Source organism: Camelus bactrianus, chromosome 27 (genome assembly GCF_048773025.1).
Source record: "Camelus bactrianus isolate YW-2024 breed Bactrian camel chromosome 27, ASM4877302v1, whole genome shotgun sequence".
Taxonomy (NCBI): domain Eukaryota; kingdom Metazoa; phylum Chordata; class Mammalia; order Artiodactyla; family Camelidae; genus Camelus; species Camelus bactrianus.
In genome coordinates, this window is record NC_133565.1 from 21,991,273 (window position 1) to 22,015,850 (window position 24,578).

Here is a 24,578-nt window from a genome sequence, read left to right on the forward strand (position 1 = left end):
CTCTGGCCCAGCAAAGTCATGGTCAATGTCCATTACCTTTTCCTCAGTTAAAAAATTTAAAAAAGAACAGCACTGTTACCTCACAAGCAGTAACATGTTCAAATAATATCAAAACATCAAACATACTTAAGCATTCGATTCAGCTGCGATTCCCTGAGGTACAGTCAGAGGAAAGAGAAGGGATTTTAGAGCTAATGAACACTGGCAGTCCCAGGATCAAATTGGACAAGTTATTTAACTTCTCTGAGCCCTACTTTCCTTCGTCGCAAAATAGAAAAAAATGGCATTTCCCACACAGGGTTGTCGTGAGAGTCAGATTAGACCATTTACGTACTTCCTGCCACATGGAAGACCCTCAGAAAAGTCAGCTCTCCTCTCTGGCTGTGACCACCCCCCTTTAATCTTCTCATCCCATTTTACATTCTGAAAAGCAAAACAGAAAAGTTAATGAGAAATCTCGATTTGTATTAGCAAAGCCAAGCTGCAAACAACCTGCCGTATAGAAATAAAGGAGGTAAAATAGAATGAAATACTGGGGAATAGTATGCCATCCTTGAAGATGATGCTAAGTGCTTCTCAACTAAAGTGGTACAAACTTCTGCACAAAATCTCACTCTTCTAAAATTTAACCCCCCCCCAAAAAAAGATAAAGCAGAAATAAAATAATCTCTAGTCAAAAAACAAGAAACTGAGCACACCCCAGTGTCAGAAATTCAAATACTCCTGGCCAAGGAAAGTAAAGAAAGACTCCAGAGCATAGCAGAATAGCGTACAGTGTTGCAAGGCTCATGACCCTGTGTCCACCACCCTCAGGAAGACGAGGATGGAAAACATCCCTCCCAGTGCGATGGATGGATGTTTTTATCCCAAACCATGAAGAGGAGCCACGAACCATGAAGCTGATGTTCTCTGCGAGAAGGAAGTGAACACTGCGGGAGTATACGGTGAAATTCGAGGCTGATCCAAGGCCACGAATACTGCTCAAGGGTATGCAGAGTGTGCCCCCACACAGGAAGCCTGAACCCACTTAAAAAGACCTTTAAAAGATCCCAGAAGCAAAAGCCACCAAACCCACACCTTCTGGCCACAACCAGTCAGCACCCTGTACGCCACCTGCTATAGCTCAGCTAGCTCCAGCTGCTTAGAATATCTTCAGGCTACAGAAAACATGGACAGAAACAAACAAACAGCCTTCAAACTTTAACTTGGTGGTGAGATGGGAAAAAAAAAAAGAGAGGTTTCCAATTGAGAAATCACCCACACCCAGAACAACAAAGATCTGAGCAGACTCACTCAGGCAAGAACAAAGTGGAAAAAAAGCAAACAAAAAGGCATGGGCAGTTACAAACACAGACTCTTAGAGGAAAGAAAAATATGATGCATTGTATCAAAGACAAAGTATCCAGTCTGAAAGAAAACATAACCCAGGAAGAGGAGGATTCCCCCTAAAAAGACCTTTGAGACACAGAACTAAATATGAATGAGTTCAATACACTGAGAACTCAAAGGCAACATTAACAAACACATAAACAAACAAAAAAGAATGAGATCGTGGACCTAAAGAAATAAACTGGGGACTAAAATAAACATTAGAGAGTAATACATAAAATAAAATCTATGTAGAACTAAAGAAAGGTGGCTTCAAATCGATTTATGGACTAGAGGAAAGCTAGAAATAAACACAGTGACCGTGAATGAAAACAAGGGATTAAAATAATCAGAGCAAAGCAAAGGAGTTCAAAGACAATCCAACATACAGATAACTGGCATCCAATTGGCTCTGTTTACTGAAATGAAAACATCAAGTTCCCCAAAAAAATGGCACAGCGGGGAGGGTATAGCTCAGGGGTAGAGCACATGCCTAGCATGCACGAGGTCCTGGGTTCAATCCCCAGTATCTCCATTTAAAAATGAATAAATACATAAACCTAATTACCTCCCCCCACCGAAAAAAAAATAACAAAGCTAAATTAAAATAAAGTGATGCTATTTTTAAAATATGGCATACATCACGCACTAGTAACATATATTGTGATTAAGTCACATGTCAAATATTAAGAACCAATGCCTCGGGCATCTCATCTATGAGCAAATAATCTATAAAGGAGGGAAAATTCAACTAGCCTTAGACTCATCTACAGCAACATTCAAGGGCAGAAGACAGTGACTTCTTTCAAGTTTGAAGAATATACATGCATTTGAAGAATATATATTGTATAAAGTCTATCCAGCCAGCCAGCCACGCTTCCAAGTAAGAACAGACGAAATCTGCAATGACGTAGTGCCAGTGATAAAGATAAGGTGGAACCCCTCCTTCCTCTTCCTAGAATTCATACCTTGAGCCATACTAGAGGAACCTCTACCTTCTGGGAAAAAACCACCTGCTTTCTGACTTCCGCACTCAGTCCTCCCTAAAGGGGCCGGAACGACTTACCAAATCGGTGAGACTGCAAAAGAAACCTAACAGGCTTGCACGCCGACCTCTTCCTTCTCCTATCCCTCCACGACTAGTTCTCAGGAGACACACATTCTTCTGCTCCTCCAGGAGGTAACCTGAGCAGGTGTGCCCCTGCAGAGACATAGCGCCTGCCATCCTGACCAGGAGCAAAGTACTGAGAAGCCTGAATCTGTCCAGAAACTGAGTTTTCCAACCCAAACTCCAAATTCTTCCATATAAACTCCAAGTTGGTATTTTTATACCCTGGAAGCTGGATATTATATCTACCACCCAACTGATTCTTAATTGGGGTGAGGAGGAATCAAAGAGGAAGGTGTAATGATCCCTCCTAAACCTCAATGTCAGTCAGGATTATTTCTAAATGGTAGGATTTAAAGTTTAAGATACTTTTTTCTGAACTTCCCTTCATTTTGAAATTCTTCATGATGAACATATATTGTTTTTATATAAATAGTAAGGTCATTTTTCTTTTTTTTCTTTTTTAAGAAGTTTTTTCCTCCAGTTTCATTGAGATAATAATTGACATACAACGTTGTATACGTGTAAGGTGTGCTGCATAATGATTTAAGTTACATCATGAACTGATGACTCGTAAGTTTAGTGAACATCCATCATCTCATACAGATACAAAATTTAATAGAAAAAAACGTTTTCTTTGTGATGAGAAATCTTAGGGTATACGTTCTTAACAACTTCCATATGTAACATACAGAAGTATTAATTGCATTTATCATGCTGTAATTACATCCCTAGCACTTATTTATCTTTTAACTGGAAGTTTGTACCATTTGACCACCATCATCCGTTACCCCCTCCCCAACCCCTGCCACCGGTAACCACAAATTTGATCTTTTCCTATGAGCTTGTTGCTTTGTTGTTGAAATAAAATTGCCCTACAACATTATGTTAGTTCCTGGTGTATAACACAGTGATGTGATGTTTCTGTACATTTCAAAGTCATCACCGTGGTAAGTCTAGTTACCATAAGGTCATTTAAAACCATGACCCCAGAGAACATCTGATGTTACAGAAGGTGGTCACAATGGTTTAGGGGAAGAGCAGGTTCCCAAGCAGAATGTGCAGTGTGTTCCGATTTTATTATAAAAATAATAATACCAATAGTAACACACTGCAGAGAGGCCCAGGGGAAGCACTCTGAAGGGGTTATCTCATTCAGCATTCACCAGCTCCTCTGAAGTAGGTACACTCCCTATTCTATCCTCAAAACCATGAAGGAACACGGGCAGGTGGACCCAGAGACACTGAAAGGACACCCCCAAGTGTCAACAGAGTATCTCCAGGTCAGGGAATAATGATTGGATGTTTCTTCTTCTTCGCTTTTTAACGTATGACTATTTACCTACATTTTGCAAATTTTCAACGTAAGTATTTCCTGTGTAAATAAGTAAGACAGGAATGTCTTTACATTCAGAAAAAAAGCCACAAGCATGAACCTGAGGTTCAAGTTAATGGTAAAAACCAAGGGATATGGCCACACGGGGCTCCGAGCCATCTCAGCCAGTGCTTGGCTGGCCCGTCTGCGGCAACAGGTGTGGGCCCCCGGGCCAGAGGCATTCTGCCCAGACTCCCCACACACTCTACACAAGCCTCGAAGCTGAAGGGCAACCAGCTCAAATAAATCCCCCACTAGCCTCCCAACCCCCACGTCACAGGGGCCTTTTCCCCGAGCCAGCTAAGTTCATAGGATACCTACTCTCTGGACCCTCGTGATGATGCCACGGACGAGCACCCCCCCCCCCACCGTCTCCGCAGCCGGCCAAGTCCTTCCCAAGGAGAACGGGAGGGGAAGTCGGAATGGCCTCCGTCCAAATTTTAAACTGAAAACTGCACGCCCACTTTTTGTTTGGAGACATTTCCTGTGTGTGAACACAGTTTGTTCTGTTACCAGCTTTCAAGTGATCCAGAACTGATACATCTGAGGCCAAGCTTAAGTGTTTTTTGGGGGCAAAAAAAAGGCAAATACGATAGGGCCTTTCCTAATTGTAGCTCATCTTGCAGAAATCTCATTTGGAGATAACTTAAAAGAGAGGCTGAACACAGAGGTGCCATTGTGCATGGATGCTACACCTCCCCTCCTCCACTGCCCCCACCCTGGCGCACACAGCATTCCCAGACAACCAGCATCCTTTAGCCCCTAAACGCCATCATATAATGCAGCCATGCCTGCTTCTGAGTCTGTGGATGTGGCTCCCTCCACATGCTGCAAGTCTGCCTTCCAGCAGCATTTTAGGGCACGACTTCAAAGCTGGGTGGTGAGGGGGCCGGATGAAAACCTTGCCAAGAGAGATACCAACAAATTCCCGCACTGCTGGCTGGAGCTGAGACTCCCCAGCACCGGTTCTGACATGCCCCAGTGTAGGGCTGTGGCCCCCAGGTTCCCAGCCTGCCCCTTCTCCATCAGAGGCCCCCCAACCCTGGCATGTCCAAGGGCTCTCCCCAGCCAGACTCACTCAACACCAACCCTGACCTCTCATTCCCTTAAATCTACTCTGACCAAGGCTGAGAAAGTCACTTTACATCCGCAACCACACACATTCTCCTCATCCACCCAGGCCCATCTCCGACACCACCTCCCACCTTGACCCAGCACTTCGCTTCTACGGTCAGAGATCACACTGTCCCATCCCTTGTAACACAGCTCGACTCGCTTCGAGGCTCCAGGAGGGCTGAGTCACCGCCTGGCCTGGGACCTGCAACAGTCTAATGAATGAGTAATTAATGAAAACATTATCAACACGTCGTCTCCCCCACTAGGGTACATAAACTCCAGGAGGGCCAAGAACAGCCTTACTCAACTCTGTGTTGCTTACAGCACTTAAGGAAGTTGTCCAAGTTAATTAGTTTGGCAGAGACTGAGCTAAAGTCTTTTAAAAGGAGCGTGTGCTGAGAAATTCCGAGAATCACACAGCTCCCACCTCCACCAAAAAACTCGGAGATGAATGAGATTGGGAGGCAGACACCTGGTCCTAATGTAACACCTACCTGGCCAAATCCACGACTGGCTGGCAGAGCGATAAAGCCTCTCCCAGCCTCACCGAATCGGACATGGCTTCAGGGAGGAGGCAGGGCCAGCTGGAAACTGTACCAGGTTTGGTTCCTGTTAAGGAGTCCCAGGTGTCAGAGACAGGGAGACGGACTCCACACACACACACCCACACACAGAGCACACACACATCATCCTCACCCACATGAGATCCCGGGCTCTTTGTAACACGCATTTCTCTTAATCAGATAATACGATCATCTAATTCAATCTCTGCATTCAGCTCTGCCCAGAAGAGGGCAAGGACTCGCTGAAAGCTACTCATCCATCCCACCAGACTCACTCCCCCAAGCCACGCCACGCTCCCAGAGAGAAACATGAAACGGAGCAAGGATTATCCCTGGGCAGCATTCCTTCAAAGACAGGGCCTTCCTGGTAAAAACGATTCTCCAACCAATATCCCATAACCCGCCTCCCCAGCCCCAAACCCTAAAGAGGACAACGAGTTTGTCCTTTCCTTTGTACCTTCGGAATGACTTAGGGTCCTTTGCTGTTTTTCTTCCTTGGCATTATGGGTTGAACGTGTCCTCCCCAAAAAAGACATGTTGAAACCGTAATTCTCGGGATCTGTGAATGTTACCTCATTTGGAGATGGCGTCTTAGAAGATGTCATTAAGGTAAGATGAGGTGATTAGGGTGGGCCCTAATCCAGCTTGACTGGTGTCCTTGTGAGGGAGAAGAGAGATACACAGAGGGACAATACCATGGGACCTCGGGGTCTCAGATTAGCGAGGTGCACTGCAAGCCAAGAAAGGCCAAGGATCAGGGGCCACCACCAGAAGCAGACGCTCAGGAAAAGCAAGAAAGGATCCTGCCCAGAGTCTCAGAAGAAGTGTGGTCCTGCAGCCAGCTTGATTTCAGACTTCTGGCCTCTGAGACCATGAGAAAAGAACTCTGTTGTTTTGTGGTCATTTGTTAGGACGGCCCCAGGAAACTAACACACCCGGTTTCTTCCTCCAGAAACACCCAGAGAAACACATTCAAATTCATCCACCTTCCCACCTCCGGGTCCAAGTCCAGCTCACAGCCCGAGGATACAGGGTCCCTGTGGCCTTCTCTTTACCACCCACTGCATCTTTCTGTATCTAAGGGAGATAATACAACCCGATTCTGGTCTAACATCTCAGATACTGAAAATGCTCAAGCATGGCCCGACTGCTCTACAAACCCCATGGGAGAAAAGGCTGAAATAGACATGAAGACCCCACTCCCTGACTGCCACTCCCAAATTCAATACAGTAGAGCTCAGAGCTGGTCCAGGATGGCGAGAACGAACATGCAGGCCAAGGTGAAAGGTGGGATTGAACAGTGATGACTGTGTAGGAGGCAAGGGCACCATTGCCTCGTCCACTGAATGAGGATGGTGGGAAATCAGCGGAGGAGCCGTAGGAAGGGTATTAACAGTGCCCGTGGCATCAGCCCGGCATGCAGTCCCACTCAGGAGTGACGTGGGTCTGGACTCCTGGGAGCACGCCCTTGCAGGGGTCGCGCACATCGGGCCATGACATCCTGCCAGGATTGGTGAAACGTGTCCGTGCTGGGGTCAGGGACCAGTGGAGGGAGGCTAGAATCAAATTAATGAACAACCAGGAAGCAACAGAGCTGAGCGGACCACCATGACCCCCAGCACTCAGCTCACCTGGCACAAAAAGAAAGGCAGTCACGAAGGTAACAGACCTGAACACAAGAACACTCTGCTCTCTTCTGGGGGGACCTGAAACATTTCACTTGTCACATGGAATCGTCTCCCTGATAGCAATGGGTGCCAGGAGCCCTGGGATGATTTTTAATTGCTGCTTATGTGACAAAAGCATTCCGCAATGAAATCCAAAGTTATCAGAAGCCAGATAAATATAAATGTATGTATTTTTATCTGTTTACGAGATTAAGGACAGCTACGATGTCTAATAGGAAACACAGCATCTATTAAAAAAAAAAGGGAGAGATGTTTTAAAAGCAAATAAGAGAAATGAGTGATTTTTTTCCAGCATTTACCAAAACAATATTTTCATTTGTATATGTTTATAATCATTATTTCCAAAAATTAAACTCTTCCTGTTTACCTGCTCACATCTGCTGACGGGGCGGCTCTGGAGCACATTCAGGCAAGTTATTTAGTTCTGTGCCCTGATTTTGCCTAAGATGAAAGCAGCAAATGTACAGCCATGTTATCTTTAGAAAGACCTAAGAATGGGTGTCCCAATGCAGGCCGATGCCAACCTTGAGATACAGGGACACAATGCCTATTAGACAGTTCATCCCACACGGGCATCTTACAAGGTACTCGAGCTGCCTTGGGCTTTAGCCCAAGCGCTGCTGGCTGCACGCGCCACTCCGAGCCCAGGCGCAGCACGGCGGGCCTCCCCATCTGCTCCCATGAACCACAGGCTGCAAAGCTGCAAAACTGCCCGCGGACTTTTTGATCTATTTATCTGCATCTCCACGGATTGGCAAAGGTAAAAAGGAAGGTGCTAATTTATGTTTTGTTTCCAAAAGATATCCTTCCCTTGGACTGGCTGAAAAGCCTCTCACTGGCAAGTTAAGTTAAGCCTTGCAACCAACAGCATTTACCAGCACTGGGGAGGCCACACACCACGCCACATAACAAATCACAAGTCTTGCCTGAGTTTTTCTGCATAAAGACTAGAGAGGCCCATCTGAGCTCTTCTATGGCTATTTCAACAGGCCTAGGTCCTCTTAAGTCTTTTCTCCCTAGTGAGCACCATTGACCACAAAGTACACTCCTTGTCTACAATTCAGGAGGCTGGAAATCTGAAACCAATCATGCAGTGTGCTGTGCTGTGCCCCGACCCATGCATGGGTTTGAGAAGAGGGCAGTGTGATGTGCCACACTGAAATGTATGCCAGTTTTGCAAAACAGGACAAAGTACATCCTTAAGGGCCATCAAGGTAGGGCTTCAGGAACTGAAATGGCCAAAGGATACAGCCCATCACAGTCAACAGTGATTTTCTCCGATGCCCCACTGAACAGCAGGAGCCATCGCTAAAGTGACCTGAACAGACACCTGCCCTCTGCCACTTAGAGATGCAGGGACCACAGACCCAGGGTGAGCCTGTGCACCCTGGAGAGAAGGCAGCCAGCTACCAGGGGGTCAGCTCTAGGGGGCTCTGTGGGTCTCCTTCAAACAATTCTCTGACCCTAAAAGGCCAACAGAGAGATGAACGAATCAACACTATTCTTTATTTTACAGGTTGCATCACAATAACTGAATCTTACATAAGACAAACTTACACGTCCCTGCTGCTTGGAGATTTTTCTCCCCATTAAGGGAATTCTCAAACCCAAGATTTCAGGTACAGTATTGTAAAGCTTATATAATCCGTCAGAGGGCAGCGTTCCAATTTCAACTGGCTTATATTCAAGGCGGTAATTTCTCACTCTAATCAACAGGAGATGGGAGAACAGCAACATCAGAATGGGGTGGGGGGTGCGCGGGGTGGGGGGGGCAAACCCAACCATTAGAAGGAGCCTGCCTATTTTACATAAGCATTTTCCAAAGGGATGGGAGGAGGGAAAGACAACAGCCATCCCCAAGATCATTTTACAATAGGCTTTAATTGAAAAACACCACCTTGACACTGTTTGCCCTACAACAACCTTGCAAGTGCAGAAATGAAGGTGAAAATATTCATTTCTACCTTCCCCAGGCTCCTGGGGTTGTGTGAGCAGTGCTGCAGGAGGGAACTGGCTATTTTATGATATACTATTTCATTATAGCCCCCTGGGCTATGTGTCTAAAGTCTGCTCAACTCCTCCCTATTTCTGCTAACACTACACAACCAGGAGCTTACATGGCTCTGAAGGGACAGCCACCACAGCCTCTAGACATACCAAGAAGAAGCTTCAAGGGTTGCCTGGACAGCCAGGTTCATTATTCAGAGACCCGTCCCAGAGGGCAACCTGCCAGACAAATTAGAATCTGCCACCACGCAGGGAATGTGGATGGATGGATGGATGGATGGATGGATGGATGGATAGACAGACAGATGCACAGACAGAAGAGCAGACGGCATACTCCGGGCTTTGGAATGGACTTGCACTACTGCCCAGTAAACTAGACCTTCTGTCACACCCTCCGAATGCAATAGTCACACCACTGCCTGCTTGGTTGGGTCTGAGGCCACAGCCTGCTTCCGGGACCCTCAGAGCACTCACTGCAGAGATTTCGACAAAAAACAACCCTAAGGAAATAAGACCCCCTCGTTATGGTCAGTACCCTCTTTAATTCCGTTACCAGGTAACTTAAGGTGTCACCTGGGATATGACATCCCAGCAGCAGAGGGTACCGGGGAGCTATTGCCTGGGTATTTATGATGGAAATCACGAAGGCAAAGGGGACAAGGGACTGGGGGCTCGCCCCCCTCCCCTGCTCCCCAGCCACACACAAGGGCTTATAGCAACCGATGTCGCTTTTTGCTTTTAAGAGTGAGTGCTGAGTGGACGGGATACATGAGACCTTTGTTTTAAGTCCAGGAAGATTCTAAGGACCAACCCTCCTAACTTAGTGAAATAGCTATTCCCCGTCTGGAGAAAAATGTCCAGTCGCTGAAGAAACAGCTGGGTTGGTTACCATCATTTCTACTAAAGAACAAGCAATGAAGCAGTTCATCAGAAAGGACTTCCCTTTTCAGAAGGGCTCGGCTCCAAGCCCCAAAGAAGAACCGAAATAAAGAAGCTGGGAGCAGCCAACTGCAGAGATTCTGCCCGCATCCAGCGGCAGGTTCCCTCTCCGCACACTGTCACAGAATGCCCAGAAGGAAGGCTTGCGTACTCCACAACCGTGGCTGCAGAAAGCTCAGTGCTTTAGGAAGCTGACAGGTTCCTTCCTCAGCGACATCAACACAAAGCCACCAGGGTTCGGTGGTCTGGGGTCCTCAGCATGCCCGTTCTCTCCTGTGATGCCCATGGCATTTGAACGTGAACCTCGGAATCCACCCAAAACATACACTGCAACTTGACTGAGAAAAGTGCGGTTCGTGCCCTGTCCTTCCCAAGATCAGGACTGATCATACTGGAGGAGGAAAGCTGCTCCTACAAGGACTGACGGGAGGAGGGGGCACCGTGCAGAAGGTGTCCTCTTAAATAATCACTATGAGCCTTAAGCCTAGATGGACGAATCCACGGGACGAGCAGCCAGGCTGTGTCGAGAGCCCGACGGCTCTGCTTCTAGGAAACCAAAGAGGATCGCGATCCGGGGACTGGTCACAGCCATGCTTGCTGAGCCCTGCTTAGTACTGCAAGAGGACCGAGGTGAAGGCAGTGGGTGTGGCGGGGGACCTGAGCCCTTCCCTGCAACCAGCGCTGAGCTCTGAGGTTGCACATTTTAAACAAGGCTGCCTGGAGGGTAGCATATGTCCACAACATATGTCCCTCGGTCCCCTCTTCTGACATCCGAGGCTGCCTTGAACTGACCACTTTTCATCCAGAAAAGCAGAGCAAGGTACAAGGGCCCAGATCCCCAATTGAGGAAACAGAGCCCAAGCCACACACAGTACCCCAAATCCTCAGATCCCTGGAAGGGGTGTCTGCTCTGCCAAGGTCAACGAGTGGGGTTGTGACATCACTGTTAAAGTAGTTATTGAATACCACACACTACGAGAAGCACTCTGTCACGTGTCCTTGTATTTAAATCTCTCAACCATCTGTAAGATAGGCTTTATCAGCATCCCCATTTTTCAGATAAGGATATTGAGGGTCAGGTAAGTCAAGTCATCAGGAACTGGTAAGTCATCCGATCTAGGTTCAGTCCTAGGTCTTTCTGAGTCAAAGCCCAACACCCTCTGCCCTGCCCCTCAGTCAGCTCCAAATCTAGACCTACCCAGTCTTCTCCACACCGTGGCCATGGACCAGAGCAAAGATGCTGAAGCCCTCCCAAAGAGAGGTATCAGTGCATCTGTCCCTTCTCCACCCACCTCAAAGTGCCCCCTGACTGTAAATGGTCAGCAGAACCATGACTATAGCAGGTTCCTCTCCCACGTGACTAGTAATTTTTATAGCATCTGTCAGATAAGATGGATTGCTGTATTTATAATAAGAGAATAAACAGAATTAGCAACTTACTTATCAGTACTTATTTCTCGCTTTTAAAAACTTTTCACCTCCCAGACAAAATGTTCAGCTGAATAAGAAAGGCATCTGAATGTACAATTCACTACACCAAAACCAAAGCTTGATGGAAATAACTGTATTTCTCATCGGTTGGGGCTATATAGTTATTATGTTTGCAGCAAGTACGTACAACCGTACTATTATTAATAAAGACAGCCAGTACTTATCAAGTACTTACTGTCAGTGTTGAAAGTGCTTTAAGTGTACTGACTCAGTTAATCCTCACAGCAACAGTGTGAGTTTTAAAATTAAATACTAAGGCACAGAGAGGTTAAGTAACCAGCCTAAGCTCACACAGCTGGACAGGGAAGGACATAGGAATGAATTCCAGGTCTTCTAGATGCTCATCCAATAAGACACAGCTGCCACAGGTACAAGCCGTTCTCTCCCTGGGAGTTTTAACCATTTATCTTGGAGTTCTCATCATTAAAAAATACTGTCTTCTCACATTAACACATAAGCACTCAGGCCACATCAAACACAAGTGCCTTGGAACCACACCAATCCACTTATCGTATGAACCAAAGTCAGTGACTCCACTTACTGTTTCCTGTGTATTGTCTCTTTCGTAGATACAGAGAGAGAAACAGAAAGCAAAACTAAATTAAAAGAAGAAGGATGCTGTCTTCCTGGCCAACAGATCACCACCGGCATTTCTGAGAAGGAACAAATTGTGGGTGATTTGTCTTCAGGGGAGACGAGGTTCTAAATCCATGTGTGAGCCATACAATCAAAATTACCACCAAAATATCTCCGACATCCTCAAAAAATGACAGCATACCGTATTTGGTGAATGTAACGCTGTACAAGAAAATGGGTGTACGTAAACAATGCACACGCTAAGGCATGGAGCGTGATAGGGTATTTGCACAGCAAAACAGAAGTGAATAGAAGTGATGCTAAGTGTTTGACTCTAGGTCCCAGGAACATGGTTACTCAGTGGTGTGTGCAGCTAAGCCTGGGCGAGTTAAACGTGGTCCTGAAGTTGGAAGTAAGGTCGCTGGATTTCTCGCAGAGTTGAATTCTCCACCACAGCAGGGGCTAAGCACCTCGTGCACAGTCACCTGCCTGCCCACATCACCTGGCAGGCCCCACCCTCCATAATCCAAGGACCAAGGTCAGCTCAGCACGAGTCCCTGTGGCCTACTTCTATGCGAAAGGCGGCTGTATCCCCATCGTTTCTGCTGCCTTACACTTACTCGTCCCCGGTCCGTCTGCCAAGTCCCTACACAAGGCAACACCTCACAGCTTGCTTTAGTAAGATGAGCGAGAGAAATTCACAGAGACCCTCCTGCTCCAGTGGCCTCGGCACCAGAGGAAACTTATCCAGCCTGGTACAGAACAACACCAGTCCAGGCAGCTGGCAAGGAGATGAGTTTTAATGCTGAGCAACAGATAAGCACATCCTGGCCACTGGGCAGAGGCCTCCAGGCCATCCTCTTCGTAAGGTATCTAAAACCGAAATGGGGAGAGTTACACAACTCACAATTCAAATTTTTTTTATAGAAAGAATATTTTACTTGTCCTTAGAAGCCATAAGGACGATAACGATTTGGAAATGAGACTGTACCAAACAATAGCCAAAGACGAATCACCCATCTATGCCTTCTCTTTGGTCTGGTCACTCAGAAATATGTTATCAGCTATCACTCTGTTGCTGGTCCTCTCCCATTCTTTTTCCCCATATATTCACCACAGCTTACTTTCCCTTGCACACAAACTTGAGAGCCCTTGCTCACTTCACAACTCATTCCGTTTCTGCGATGGCTAAACACACGAGAGGAAATCCCCATGGAAATGGAGGTAGGTACACAAAGCCAGTTGAAAGAAATTTTCAGAAATAACTTTTCCCCCTAAATAATTATTAGCTAAACATTTTCAACTAAGCTGTGAGAAAAAAAAATTAGAGTAATTTTATTTCTTCCTACCTGGGGCTATATAGTAATTATGCACATGGCAGGGAATTTGTCACTTTGAGTAACCATAAGTGTGTAAAATAATTTAAGGGAAATACAGTTGCCTTAATCATCATACTCATTTGACAAGGACTTTAAACATGTTTCTCAGCTGTCCGCTTCTGGGTTAGATGGGCAAAAGAAAAATCATCTTTAACATGATGCATCTTTAGGGGAAAAAAAATAGGAAAAGAACAAGTCCAGTCGTTTCACCTCGCGCAGTGACTGCAAGCCCACTGAATGCTCTCAGGCATGGAAAAAAAAAAAAAAAAGCAACTATAAAGCAGCGAGATGGAACCTTGTGGAACCTTGTTTAACACTCAGTCATCCGCCTCTCACTTTGTCACCACAACCTCAGGCTTCATTTCTGCGTAACTCTGAATGGGGAAATGCCGACCCCTGGTTCATAAGGACCGTCTATGTGCTCCAGCCAAAGACTCAATTGGCCTTTTAAAGTTCTCATCCTGAAGAAATTCAAATGCATTTGTAATTGAGCCTCATTCATAACTGCTCAGAGGTGTCTGCAGTTTTAATTTCCTGTACACGTCCTTATCAATGCCAGTCCTCAGTAACTTGAGAGCGTACACAGACTTCTGTAGGTACGGCTACCCTCAGCGAACGGCTTGGAACATCTCATGGGTCTCTACCAGACACCATAAAGCGCACACGAAACAACTTGCTCTCCGTGCGGTTCCCAGATGCCTGTGCCTGCTCCGAACAGCCCAAGACTTAAGCAGATGTTACATCCTTGCAAGTAGGTCAGTGCAGACTAGAGCCACCCGAAGCAAAGACCTGGGAGAGGAAAATTAAACTGCATCCTCTCTTCAGTACGCAGTGGGGCTCAAACCAAACGGGTCCCTCTTCTTAGGCTGAAAAAACATTTCCTAGCCAGCCAGGTTGTTTAAGTGACTACAAGAGAACATCCCTGTGACTCTTGGCTTATCTGAAGCATGACTTACAGTTAAAACACTGGCAAGGGTAAGATTTCAGAATCCACAGCTGTCCCAGGTTGCACCAGTCACCTTACCTATAGCATCAGGGTTAACGTCCTCCTGCACTCCTCCAGGAGACCCTGACACTCGGGCCAGAAGTTGCCGGTCCCCTACCTAGCTTAACAATAGTGGCTTTCTCATATACAGGTCTACCTTGAGTTTGGGTAGGTTCTTGAGGGAAAACACACACACACACACACACACACACACACACACACACAAGTTGCTTCTCACATCACAGGCAACATCCTGCTTCAGTTCTGCAGTCGGTTGGGAAGCCTGTACTAGTGTCACTGAAGACACTGGGCAATCTGTCTTTTCAGAATAAAAGGGAGAAATGAAAGGAAGAATCTGAATATTTTTTAAAAATGGCATCTGGGAAGATAAAATAAGAAGGTGGCTACTACATGGCCTTTGGGAATCAAACAGGAAATAGAATTTGCGATCACCCTTCCCTCCCTGAAAGTAAGCAGGGTCGGCAGCGCCCCAAGGTGTGCCTGTCATCAGATATCTGAAAATGCTTCATTAGAGGGGCAAACTGATCGCCAGTGTAAAGATCATATATAGCACACACTTTGCACATGGACCCTGTGTGTGTGATCGCCTACGAACACAGGGTCTCAGGTTTCCTAAGAAAGCCGTGATGAATTGAAAGGGAGAAATCTGCCTTTCCAGCAAACATCCTGTACTGTTTCATTCTCAAAAGCATCCACGCAGAAGTCTCACCTAGCTCAAGGAATAACAAACTTTTAATTCTCCTTCCCAAACAACAGATGAAGAGAGAACTCTCAAACGGCCCAGAAGAACATAACCCAGAGGTGGCTGATTCAGTCAACCCTGGTGAGCAAACGATTTATTTTCATGAGGTTCAGACGGAGGCAATGGAGAGTCGGGGGCAGCCAGGCAAGGCAGAGCCCTGAGCCCCTTGTGCCCTCATTCCTAGTCATCCAAATGAATTCAATTTCCTAACCCTGTCCTCCCTGGGACCTCCATCTGCTTTCTGCCAGTCACCTGTTGACTCCCGTGCCCCTGCCCCTCGAACCAGGCTTTCCATCAGCCCAGGCTGGAAATGTCAAGAGGTCCTCACCAAGTGGACTGAATTCCTCCTCTGTCTGCTGCTCGCCTATTCTGGGATTAAAGTCAATTGCCCATCTCCTGGTGCCAGCCCTGCCCCTAACGTCCACCACCCCATCAGCCCTCTGCTTCTTAACCTTCTTAACCACTCATCGGACTGAAGCCCAGCTTCATTTCCTCCCAAAACCCTTAGGTCATTGCAAGCGAAAACTGAGTCCATGCCTTTATCATTCACGGTGTGAAAAGTTCTGTTGGTGTTTGCCACACATGAATAATGCACCCTGTTGAACAGAATCGCCTTGAGGCAAACTGTTCAACGGAAGGCAGCTGGCAATATACTGACTACCTCCTCTTAAACAGAGACCCGGTTAAGCATGACATGCTTTGCATATGTTACAGCGCAGACCCACATATATTTTGATTACTGGGCATTTGTGTCTTAGTAACACGTCTCTGTTTGAATATTTTATAGTAAAGTTCCCTCCAAGGACACTCTGATAAACCGACCTCCAACACACGGTTACTCCCTAACTCCAAAATTCCGAAGGCCACAGGTACTGTCTGTAACTATATATTAGAACTACAGACAAAGTGCATTTCATAAAACAACAATCTAAACAGAAAAGAAAAAGTGCTTTTGGCTACAAGGTTCACGGGCAGCAGACAAGTCATGGATGCAGACAGTAACAGGGATTTAAAGGATGCATTTCATCTGACAAGGAGCAAAGAAAACGCATTTGATTTTTAGAAGTCCTGTAAGTCCGTCACCCCAGGAACCGAGCTGAGTTTGTATAACCCTGTCTTGCAATCACATAACTGACTTTACCCCACACCAGAGACCAAGCAAGCCCCAAGTCTCAGGAGACTGCCTATGAATGGTACGGACGGGGCAGCCAGCAGCAGGCCCTCATTAACTTGACCCCAAGGCCAGGAAAGAGGAATTAATGGTACCATCGGGAAGAGCATGATTCTGTCTCAGGATGTGGTTATCCAACAGCCAAAATCTTGTCCAATTCTATCACTATCAAACTTGCTCACTAACACTCAAAGTCTATGACATTTGATTTCAGTTTCAGGTCAATAGCCAAGTAATGACTTAACGCTATACACTCGGAAAGAGCTTTGCCTGCTTAGTCCGGACCGGACTTGGTTCTGGAAGTGCACTCTCTGAAACCCAAGTTGGGACCACCTGGTCGGGGCAGGAGACAGAGGTAAAGCAGGTATTTGACAGTGCTGAGTCATTACAAGCTGTTTCCCCTGATATGTTATGCACCCCTGGCCATTTGAGCATTAATTTCCCCTTTGAGAAGGCAAATGAAATAGATGTGCACAATGATGCAACACCCCCTTGGGAAGGAGGCCACGCTGGGGAATTTAGGTCTAACAGTGGGTAGCAAACTACACAAACTCACAGCTGCTCTCCAGGTACTGTAACTTTATCCCAGACGCTGAGAGATGGCTATTAGGATATTAAGTGGGAATATGCCTCCCCTCTCCCCGCCCCCCGCAGCCCCGGCTCGGATCAGGGCCACACTCGGGCGCTTTTTACTCTAAACTGTTAAATCCCTCCGTAATTGGCGGATGGAGAAAGCGCCTGGAGAAAATGATGCATAATGGATTTGTTCTCCAGGCGGATGGAATGGAGAGTAGAGGACGCAGGATGCTAACGGGCTTTTCTTTCCATGTGCAGGTCCCCTGAAAACCGCGATACCTTCCTCTCCAGGCGGGTTCCCGAACTCACCCTCTGGCTGTGCTTTCAAGGTGGGAGAGGAATGGTTTCACCCCCACCTGCCCGCCGCCTCTCCTCCCCGGGTCCCCCCAGCCCCCGCCGGCCGCGCGAGCTGCTGCCGGCATCCGCGGTCCCGCCGTCTCCCGCTCGCTCGGCAGCCCCGGCCGGCAGCTCCCCCGGCGGCCGCCTCTGCACCACTCGCCAACCTCCACGCCGGGCGGAGGTCATGCCCGCCTGCCCCCAGCGCCCGGGCTGCCCCCTCCTCGTGCCAGCCGAACGCCTGGGAACCGGGCTGGGAAGGGGCCCCACGGCGGAGTTGGCACGGAAACTCACCAGGTAGGCGCCCACCGTGCCCTGCGCCAGCATCAGGGCGCACTCAGACACCAGGAAGATCTTGATGTTGGAGAAGCAGGACACCTTCTTTTTCTTCTTCTTGTTCCTCTGCGCCTCGTCCCCCTGCAGCTCGCCGCTCCGGCCGCCGCCCGACGAGCCGCCCGGCTTCTTCCCCTGCATCCTTCCCCCGGCGCCGCTGCCGCCGCTTTCCCGCTCGCCCCGGTTGTCCGGGCCGCTGCCGGGCGGGGGTGCGCGCGGCGAGGCTGCGTGCTGTCCCCGCCCCGGGCCCGCGGCGGCCGCCCCCGTCCTGCCGGGTCTGGAGAGATGGAAGGCACGGCTCCTCGCAGCCGCCGCTGCCGCCGCGCTCGCCCTCTTCCTCCTCCTCCTCCTCCTCCTCCGCCCTCCCCTCGCCTCCTCCTCCGGCTCGGGCTGTGCCAATCACAGGGGCTCCTCGCGCCGCCCGCCGCCGCCGCCTCGCCGCCCGCGGACGCCCGCCGCTGCCATCGCCCGCTTCCCGTCGCCCTCGGGCCGCGCCGGCCCTCGCCTCCCCTGCTTCTACTGCGAGGCCCGGGCCTCGATCACCGCTGGCTGTCCCCGCCGCGCCGCTCTTCGCTGCCGGTGCGCCCCGGGAGAGGTGCGAGGGTACCGGCCTGGGGCGCCAAGCGCGGCCCTGCGGCGGAGGCTAGGAGGGTCCTGCTGCCCGAGGGACAGGGGAGACGGGGAGTCCTTGCGGAGTAAAGGAGGGGGTGCCCCGAGGGAGGAAGGCGGTGCCCGGCCCCTAGATGGCGCTGCTGGGCTCGGGGCGCCGCCGCGGACACTGGGTGGTACTGCAGGAGGAACTCGGGGCCGCGAGATGGGGCGCGGAGGCGCCCCCGCTGGGCGGGGACCTAGAGCTCCGGCATCGGGGCGCTAGATTGGAGAGGAAGGGCGGTTTCTAGGAAGAGAGAAGACTGAGTACCCAGGGAGGGGTTGGCGCGCTCCCTCCCCCTCCGCCCGGGTATTTCTGGGGACAGATGCTGCGCTCTGGAGCGTGGGGAAGTACCAGAGGTCAGAGCGGCTTGAAGTTTCTGCAGGCTGCCGGCCTCTCCTCCTGCTCTTCTGGGCCACTGGGTGTGCCTAAAGGGCCCCAAACCGAAAGGAGGAAGGAACGGAAGACCAGCAAGAGGGAGTTCCATTAATCTGTCCGGAGCCGCACAGACAATCAGTCGCCCCCAGCCACGAGTGTCCGGGTGGCTGCAGGGCCGCAGCGACCCCAGCAGAGGGCCTTGTCCAGCCCAGCATCCGCATCCTCAGGAATGATACAGCCACTAGGCTGGAGCCAGCGGGAGGCGATTAGCCTTGGTTCCCACCCCTCCCCTAGCTTTGTGGCCAGGGCCACCTTCCTTGGACTTGGCCTTGGCCGGAATGCCCAGGCCCCGTGGCAGCCGCTCTTTATAATCATTACCAGGAGTTGGGACCACAAGGCACTACCGACCGGATCTGCTAGTCCTCAGACAGCTTTTGGAAACTAAGAGGACTGAAAAGGACTGGACAAGTACCAGGAAGCATTCAGCATCTTCCACCTGGGCCACTGGGAGCTCCACCAATCATGTGAAAAGCCTTTCCTTAATAATGGTGTCAAAGAAAATGATCCACTCTCCTAGGCTCCCGTGTACCAAGGCAGGCTTAAGTTGGAAACTGAATAGCAATTAACACTTTCATAATTTTTACTTACTCCCAAAGAACTTGAATGAGAATGGATGCTGTAATGACAGGGGTGTTGTCCTGCAATGCCATTTAAATATAAGCTTCTGCATCCTTGTGTGGTCCAGACATGATCTCACCTTTCAGATGCTCCCCTCCCCTTGTCTGGGCTGTCTCCTATCTGAATCGGCTGCCACCACAGAGGTCTTTTTCCATTTTCCCCCATTCTGGTCATTATCGGCTATACCATTACCCAAGAGTCTGTCACCCTACTGCAGCCCCTTACTCCCCACCCCGTCCCCTCACTCACAGCTGACTTTTCTGCAGGATCTTTCCTGTCACCCACTGGAGTGATCTTTCCTCTCCATCAGTCCTCCTTGAGAAGACCCTTGAGCTAGCTCCCTTCCCTGCCCCCGAGACTGTGAGCTACAAGGCTGAGCTGAGACGTTTTACTTGTTTCTGAGCAGTGATCCTGTTGTTGAAATAGCATTCAAAGTGCAGTAGAGTCTTCGAGTCTTATTTACATACTTTGTAACAACCAGAGCTAATACTTATTGTGTGCTGACTCTGGCCAGGCACCGTTTGTTCTAAGAGCTTCACACACATTTGCAGTTGAACTGGCAGAACCATCCCCTAAACTGATGGTATCATTACAAATAAGGAAACAGGCCCAGAAATGTTAACTAAACTTCCAATGTCACATGTATCCAGTAAACAGAAGGGCCAGCCTTTGAAACCAAGGTGTCTTACTATGACAGCCCCAGTTCTTAACTCCCCATATATCTTCTCATTTATCCCCCACTGGTCTGTCTCTTGGGAAGGGTGGAACATGTATTGTTCCTATTTTAGAAATGGAGACTCAGAGACGTGAAGTGACTAGTCCAGTGTCACACAGCTCAAAAGGGACAGGACTTGAATCCAAATCCGGCTCTCTTTGTCTATACTACCTTGCCTTGTGTACAATTCAAAAGAGGCATAGGCTTTTTTAAGCTTTGATCATTTATTTTACATAAAATTTAACCGCCTTTAGAGAAATCACTTTTTTTTTCCACTGTCAGAGAGAGGATTCAGGATTAGGGTTGTCGATTCCTCTTACAATTAACGGTAAGTAGCCGTGAAAATAATCCACTGTCTGAAGCCTTATGAATTATCAAAGTCAGCCTGAAGGAAATCAGGCATCAGAGAGAAAGAATTGAACATGTTAACTTCTCTTCCTTCTTGTTCGTCCTTTGTTTACCTGTAGGTCTGGGTTCCTGGAATGATGAGGTGGGTTTACACAAGCAGCAGGTGCTCTGCTTGGCTCCCTGCCCATGCAGACAGAGGGGCAGCAGAAAAATAGTAACTGTCTTTGTGTCTGTACAGCATGTGACTGCTGATCGAGTGCTTTGATGTCCCGTATCTCACTCAAATCTCACAACAGGGAGAGCAGACCTCATCATTCCCATTTTACTCATAAGAAAGAGCAACAAGTGGCTTTTTGGAGCCCACAGCTTGCTAGTGGCAGCGATTAAAACTTGCCTTTTCCACCCCAAATTGGCGGAGCAGCAAGGAGGAAGGAGATTAAGAAAGGGTTTAGGCTTCCCATGATCTGTGGCGCCCTCTCCAACCAGCCTCTGAAATGGACGGTTGGCCATCACGTGATAAGCAAGGCAAACAGAGCATAAGCCCCACCCACCAACTGGGTGACTCTGAATGTTCCCTTGGAGAAATTGTGGGGCTGTCATTTCTAGACTGGAGACTTTTCCATTCATCCATCTCCCCAGTGGTGGAGGACGGATGGAGAACCGGTCAGTATGAACGACTCTAGAACCCTTGTGATTATTTTGGCCTCTCAACTACTTTTCAGGGCTAGGTGACTTTTCTAAGTTAGATGAAAACATTGCTAACTGAGGCTCTGGTTCTGTGAGTCCTTACTTTGCTGACTACCAGCGGCATTCCAAACACTGAGATACTGTGCACTCTGGAAATCTGATCTGGGGAAGCATAAGGAAGATTGGATGACATAGGAAGATAAACTGGCTTTTGATTCCTAAAATATTAATAAGCTTAATATATATGCTTAGTGATTAGGATCTGGAGAGCTTTTCTCCCCCAATTATCAATTCATCTCTGTAGGAGAGAAGTGGGTTAACTTCATGGGGATGGGGGAAAAAAATGACAATATCTTCCACTGTTACTGGGCTGTGACAAGATTTCACAGCAAACAGCCTCAATGTAATTCCACACAATGAGAAACTGTTGTTCAAGTAATTCACATGAACTATCTTTTGCCCGCTTCAATTTCGTTCACAGGCAAATACAAAGTTGAAAAATAAATACAAAGAATGATTTCTGATTGTCACTGGGATAGAAAATAGATGCTTAGATTCTCACCCTATGGGTAGATTTTTTTTTCCTTTTTCTGAAAATACACCAATCATATATTGTGACCAGCCAAGGATAGAATTGGGGCTAGGCCAACATCTTTGGCTTCAAACTACTATTTGGGCTAAGTTGAAGCTTATTTCCTCTTCTTCAGAGTTTTTTTCTCCCCACCCCTACTTTCCAATTAGCCTGATCCATATGCCTTTCTACGATACAGCCTGTGTTTACCGTTTACTATGTCCATGGTTCTATACTTTTCATTATATCTCTTAATTTGAATATACCCTAAAAAGTCACCAAAGAAGTGAAAATGATAAACATCAGTGTAGATGCAATTTTTAAAAAGGTGAATCCAAAGTCCAAGTGGAGAAACAGAAGAAAGGAAAAAAAAAAAACCAAAAACTAACAAAAATTGGAGAACAGGTATCAGAAAACTTGGTGTTTAAAAATGTGTTCTATTTATGGAAAATGAGTTTTGAGATAAAGGAGAAGGAATAAAACTAGTAAGTATCTATCAAAATTAGTGTATTTGGTGAGCTCATCATTTGCTGCCTTCTATTGATATTTATGTAAATAGAATGTGTTTATCCAAATAGACTGTTAGCTAAAAAAGGGTGGGGAGAGTGTTTTACTTTAAAAAAAAAAAAGGAGCATTTGTCCTGCTCAGGGTCTGACTGGCCTCCTGCCAGGAAACTTGATATTTATGATCAGGGTAGGAAATGACCCAGAAGGGGTCCAGGTTTACAGAAAACTCCCTTCCAGGAACTTCTCCCCAGGAACTCGTTTCTCCATCCCAGCAGCAACTATGCACACCTTTCTTGCAGCAGGAATTGTCCCCATCAACACTTCTCCCTGACCCCATGCCTTTACTTTACTCTCTCAGAAAAGGAATAGCCCAGCTTTGCTCCCAGGCTCTGAAGAATGCACACCAACCTTTGTATTTAAAGGATGGGTACCAACAGCAACTGTGGGCAAGTGAAATTAGGCAGCACTGAAAATATTGGAAGGCCCCTCAGCGTCTCCAGCAAAGGAAGTATGAGCCTTAGAGGTTAGTATTATGTCAAGAGTGTCATGGGTCCCAAGACCAGCAGAAAGTGGCCACAGCTGCCTGCCTGCCTTCCGGAGGGGCAGTGGGCTCCAGTGCATGTACCCTTGGTACGTGTGGGGCAACACGGCGCTTCAACTCTCAGGCTGACTGAAGAGATGAAGGGTTCCTGGAGCGCATATATGAAGACTATGAAAGAAAATCCACCAGGTGTAGCATGCCCCGGAACCCTAAATCCAGAGAATGAGTAATCGAGAAATCGTATACAGACGAGAGACAGAGGAGGAACACGTCTTAGGTCGGTTTCCTCCCTACACCCCAGCTTCATCACTCTAAAGCCTTTCCAGTTCCTGCAGGCAGTCTCCTCCCTTACGGAGGGACAGCTAAGGAAGACCGAGGAGTGTGACACACTGAACAAGAGGGTCACAATCTCTGACTGCCTGTTTGGTGATTGGTGTTCACTCCCCCAACCCCAAAATTTACATGTTGAGGTCCTAACCCCCAGTACCTCAAACTGTGATTGTATTTGGAGGTTGTGTTTGGAAAATGATAAATATCACGATAGATGCAATTTTTAAAAGGTGGATCCAAAATCCAAGTGAAGAAACAGAAGAAAGGAAAAAAAACTTTAAAGAGGTAACTAAGGTAAAATGAGGTCATATAAGTGGGCCCTAATCCAGTAAGACTGGTGTCTTAATAAGAAGAAGATGTTAGGACACAGAAAACACAGACAGAGGGGTGACCACAGGACACAGGGATAAGACAGCACCTGCAAGTTAAGGAGAGAGGCCTCTGAAGAAAACAAATCTGCTGATGCCTTGATCTCAGAATTCTAGCCTCCAGAACTGTGAGAAAATACATTTCTGTTCTTAAGCCACCCAGTCTGTGACATTTTCTTACAGCAGTCCTAGTGAACCAGTATACTACCTTAACCCTGTCCCCAGCCCTGCTCCCTCCCCCTGTAGTCTGGCCATAATTAACTACTTGAAGATCCTCGAGCTCACTGTGCTTTCTCCTCCAAACTTTTGCACCTGCTCTTCGCTCTGCTTGGAACATCCTCACCTCCCCGTTTGTACATTCACACCTACTAGGACCTTAAGATCCAGCGAGAATGTCACCTCCTCCAGGAAGCCTTTAAAGAGGAACTTCTCCCTAATGCCCTCCAAATTCCCCCACTGCCTGCCTACCACCTACATCTCCTTACCACCTATGCTAGCCTCTGCTCTAGCATTTAGCTCATCTTTTTTAAATTGAAGTATAGTTGATTTACAATATTGTGTTCACTTCTGGTGTACAGCACAGTGATTCAGTTGTACATATATATTCTTTTTTATATTCTTTTTCATTATAGACAATTACAAGATATTGACTATAGTTCCCTGTGCTGTATAGTAGGACCTTGTTGTTTACCTATTTCATATATAGCAGTTTGTATCTGCTAATTAATTAATCTGCCACTGTTGAGGGCACTCACTGAGCTTCCTCCTGACTACTCTCTGATTAGTGTTTTTCATCTCCATATTTCTGCCCCCAAGAAGAGCCAGGCCCAGAGTGGTCAATAACTAGTCTTGGGAAGAGAACAAATGAATGAAAATAAAGAAAAAGTAACTCTTCCCTACCTGATACTTCAGATTCTAACTGAATTTGAAAAGGAAGTTGACAGATAAGAATTGGATTCACAGAAACTAAAACCAAAGTTGTAGAATTGAAATCTGACTTTAAAGATCAGAATCGAAATTGCAGAACACCAA

General features: G+C 47.6%; 1 protein-coding gene across 2 annotated transcripts in view; it reads right to left on the reverse strand.

Moving 5' to 3' along the window:
* The window catches only part of SLCO3A1 (solute carrier organic anion transporter family member 3A1), a 266,744-nt gene extending 247,880 nt beyond the window's left edge, over positions 1-18,864 (reverse strand). For both annotated transcript variants that reach the window (XM_074354193.1, XM_074354192.1), the window contains exon 1: positions 17,736-18,864. In XM_074354193.1, coding sequence (XP_074210294.1) covers positions 17,736-17,915 — 180 coding nt within the window. In that variant the 5' untranslated portion in view covers positions 17,916-18,864. The remainder of the gene's footprint in view (positions 1-17,735) is intronic.
* Positions 18,865-24,578: the final 5,714 nt, after the last annotated feature.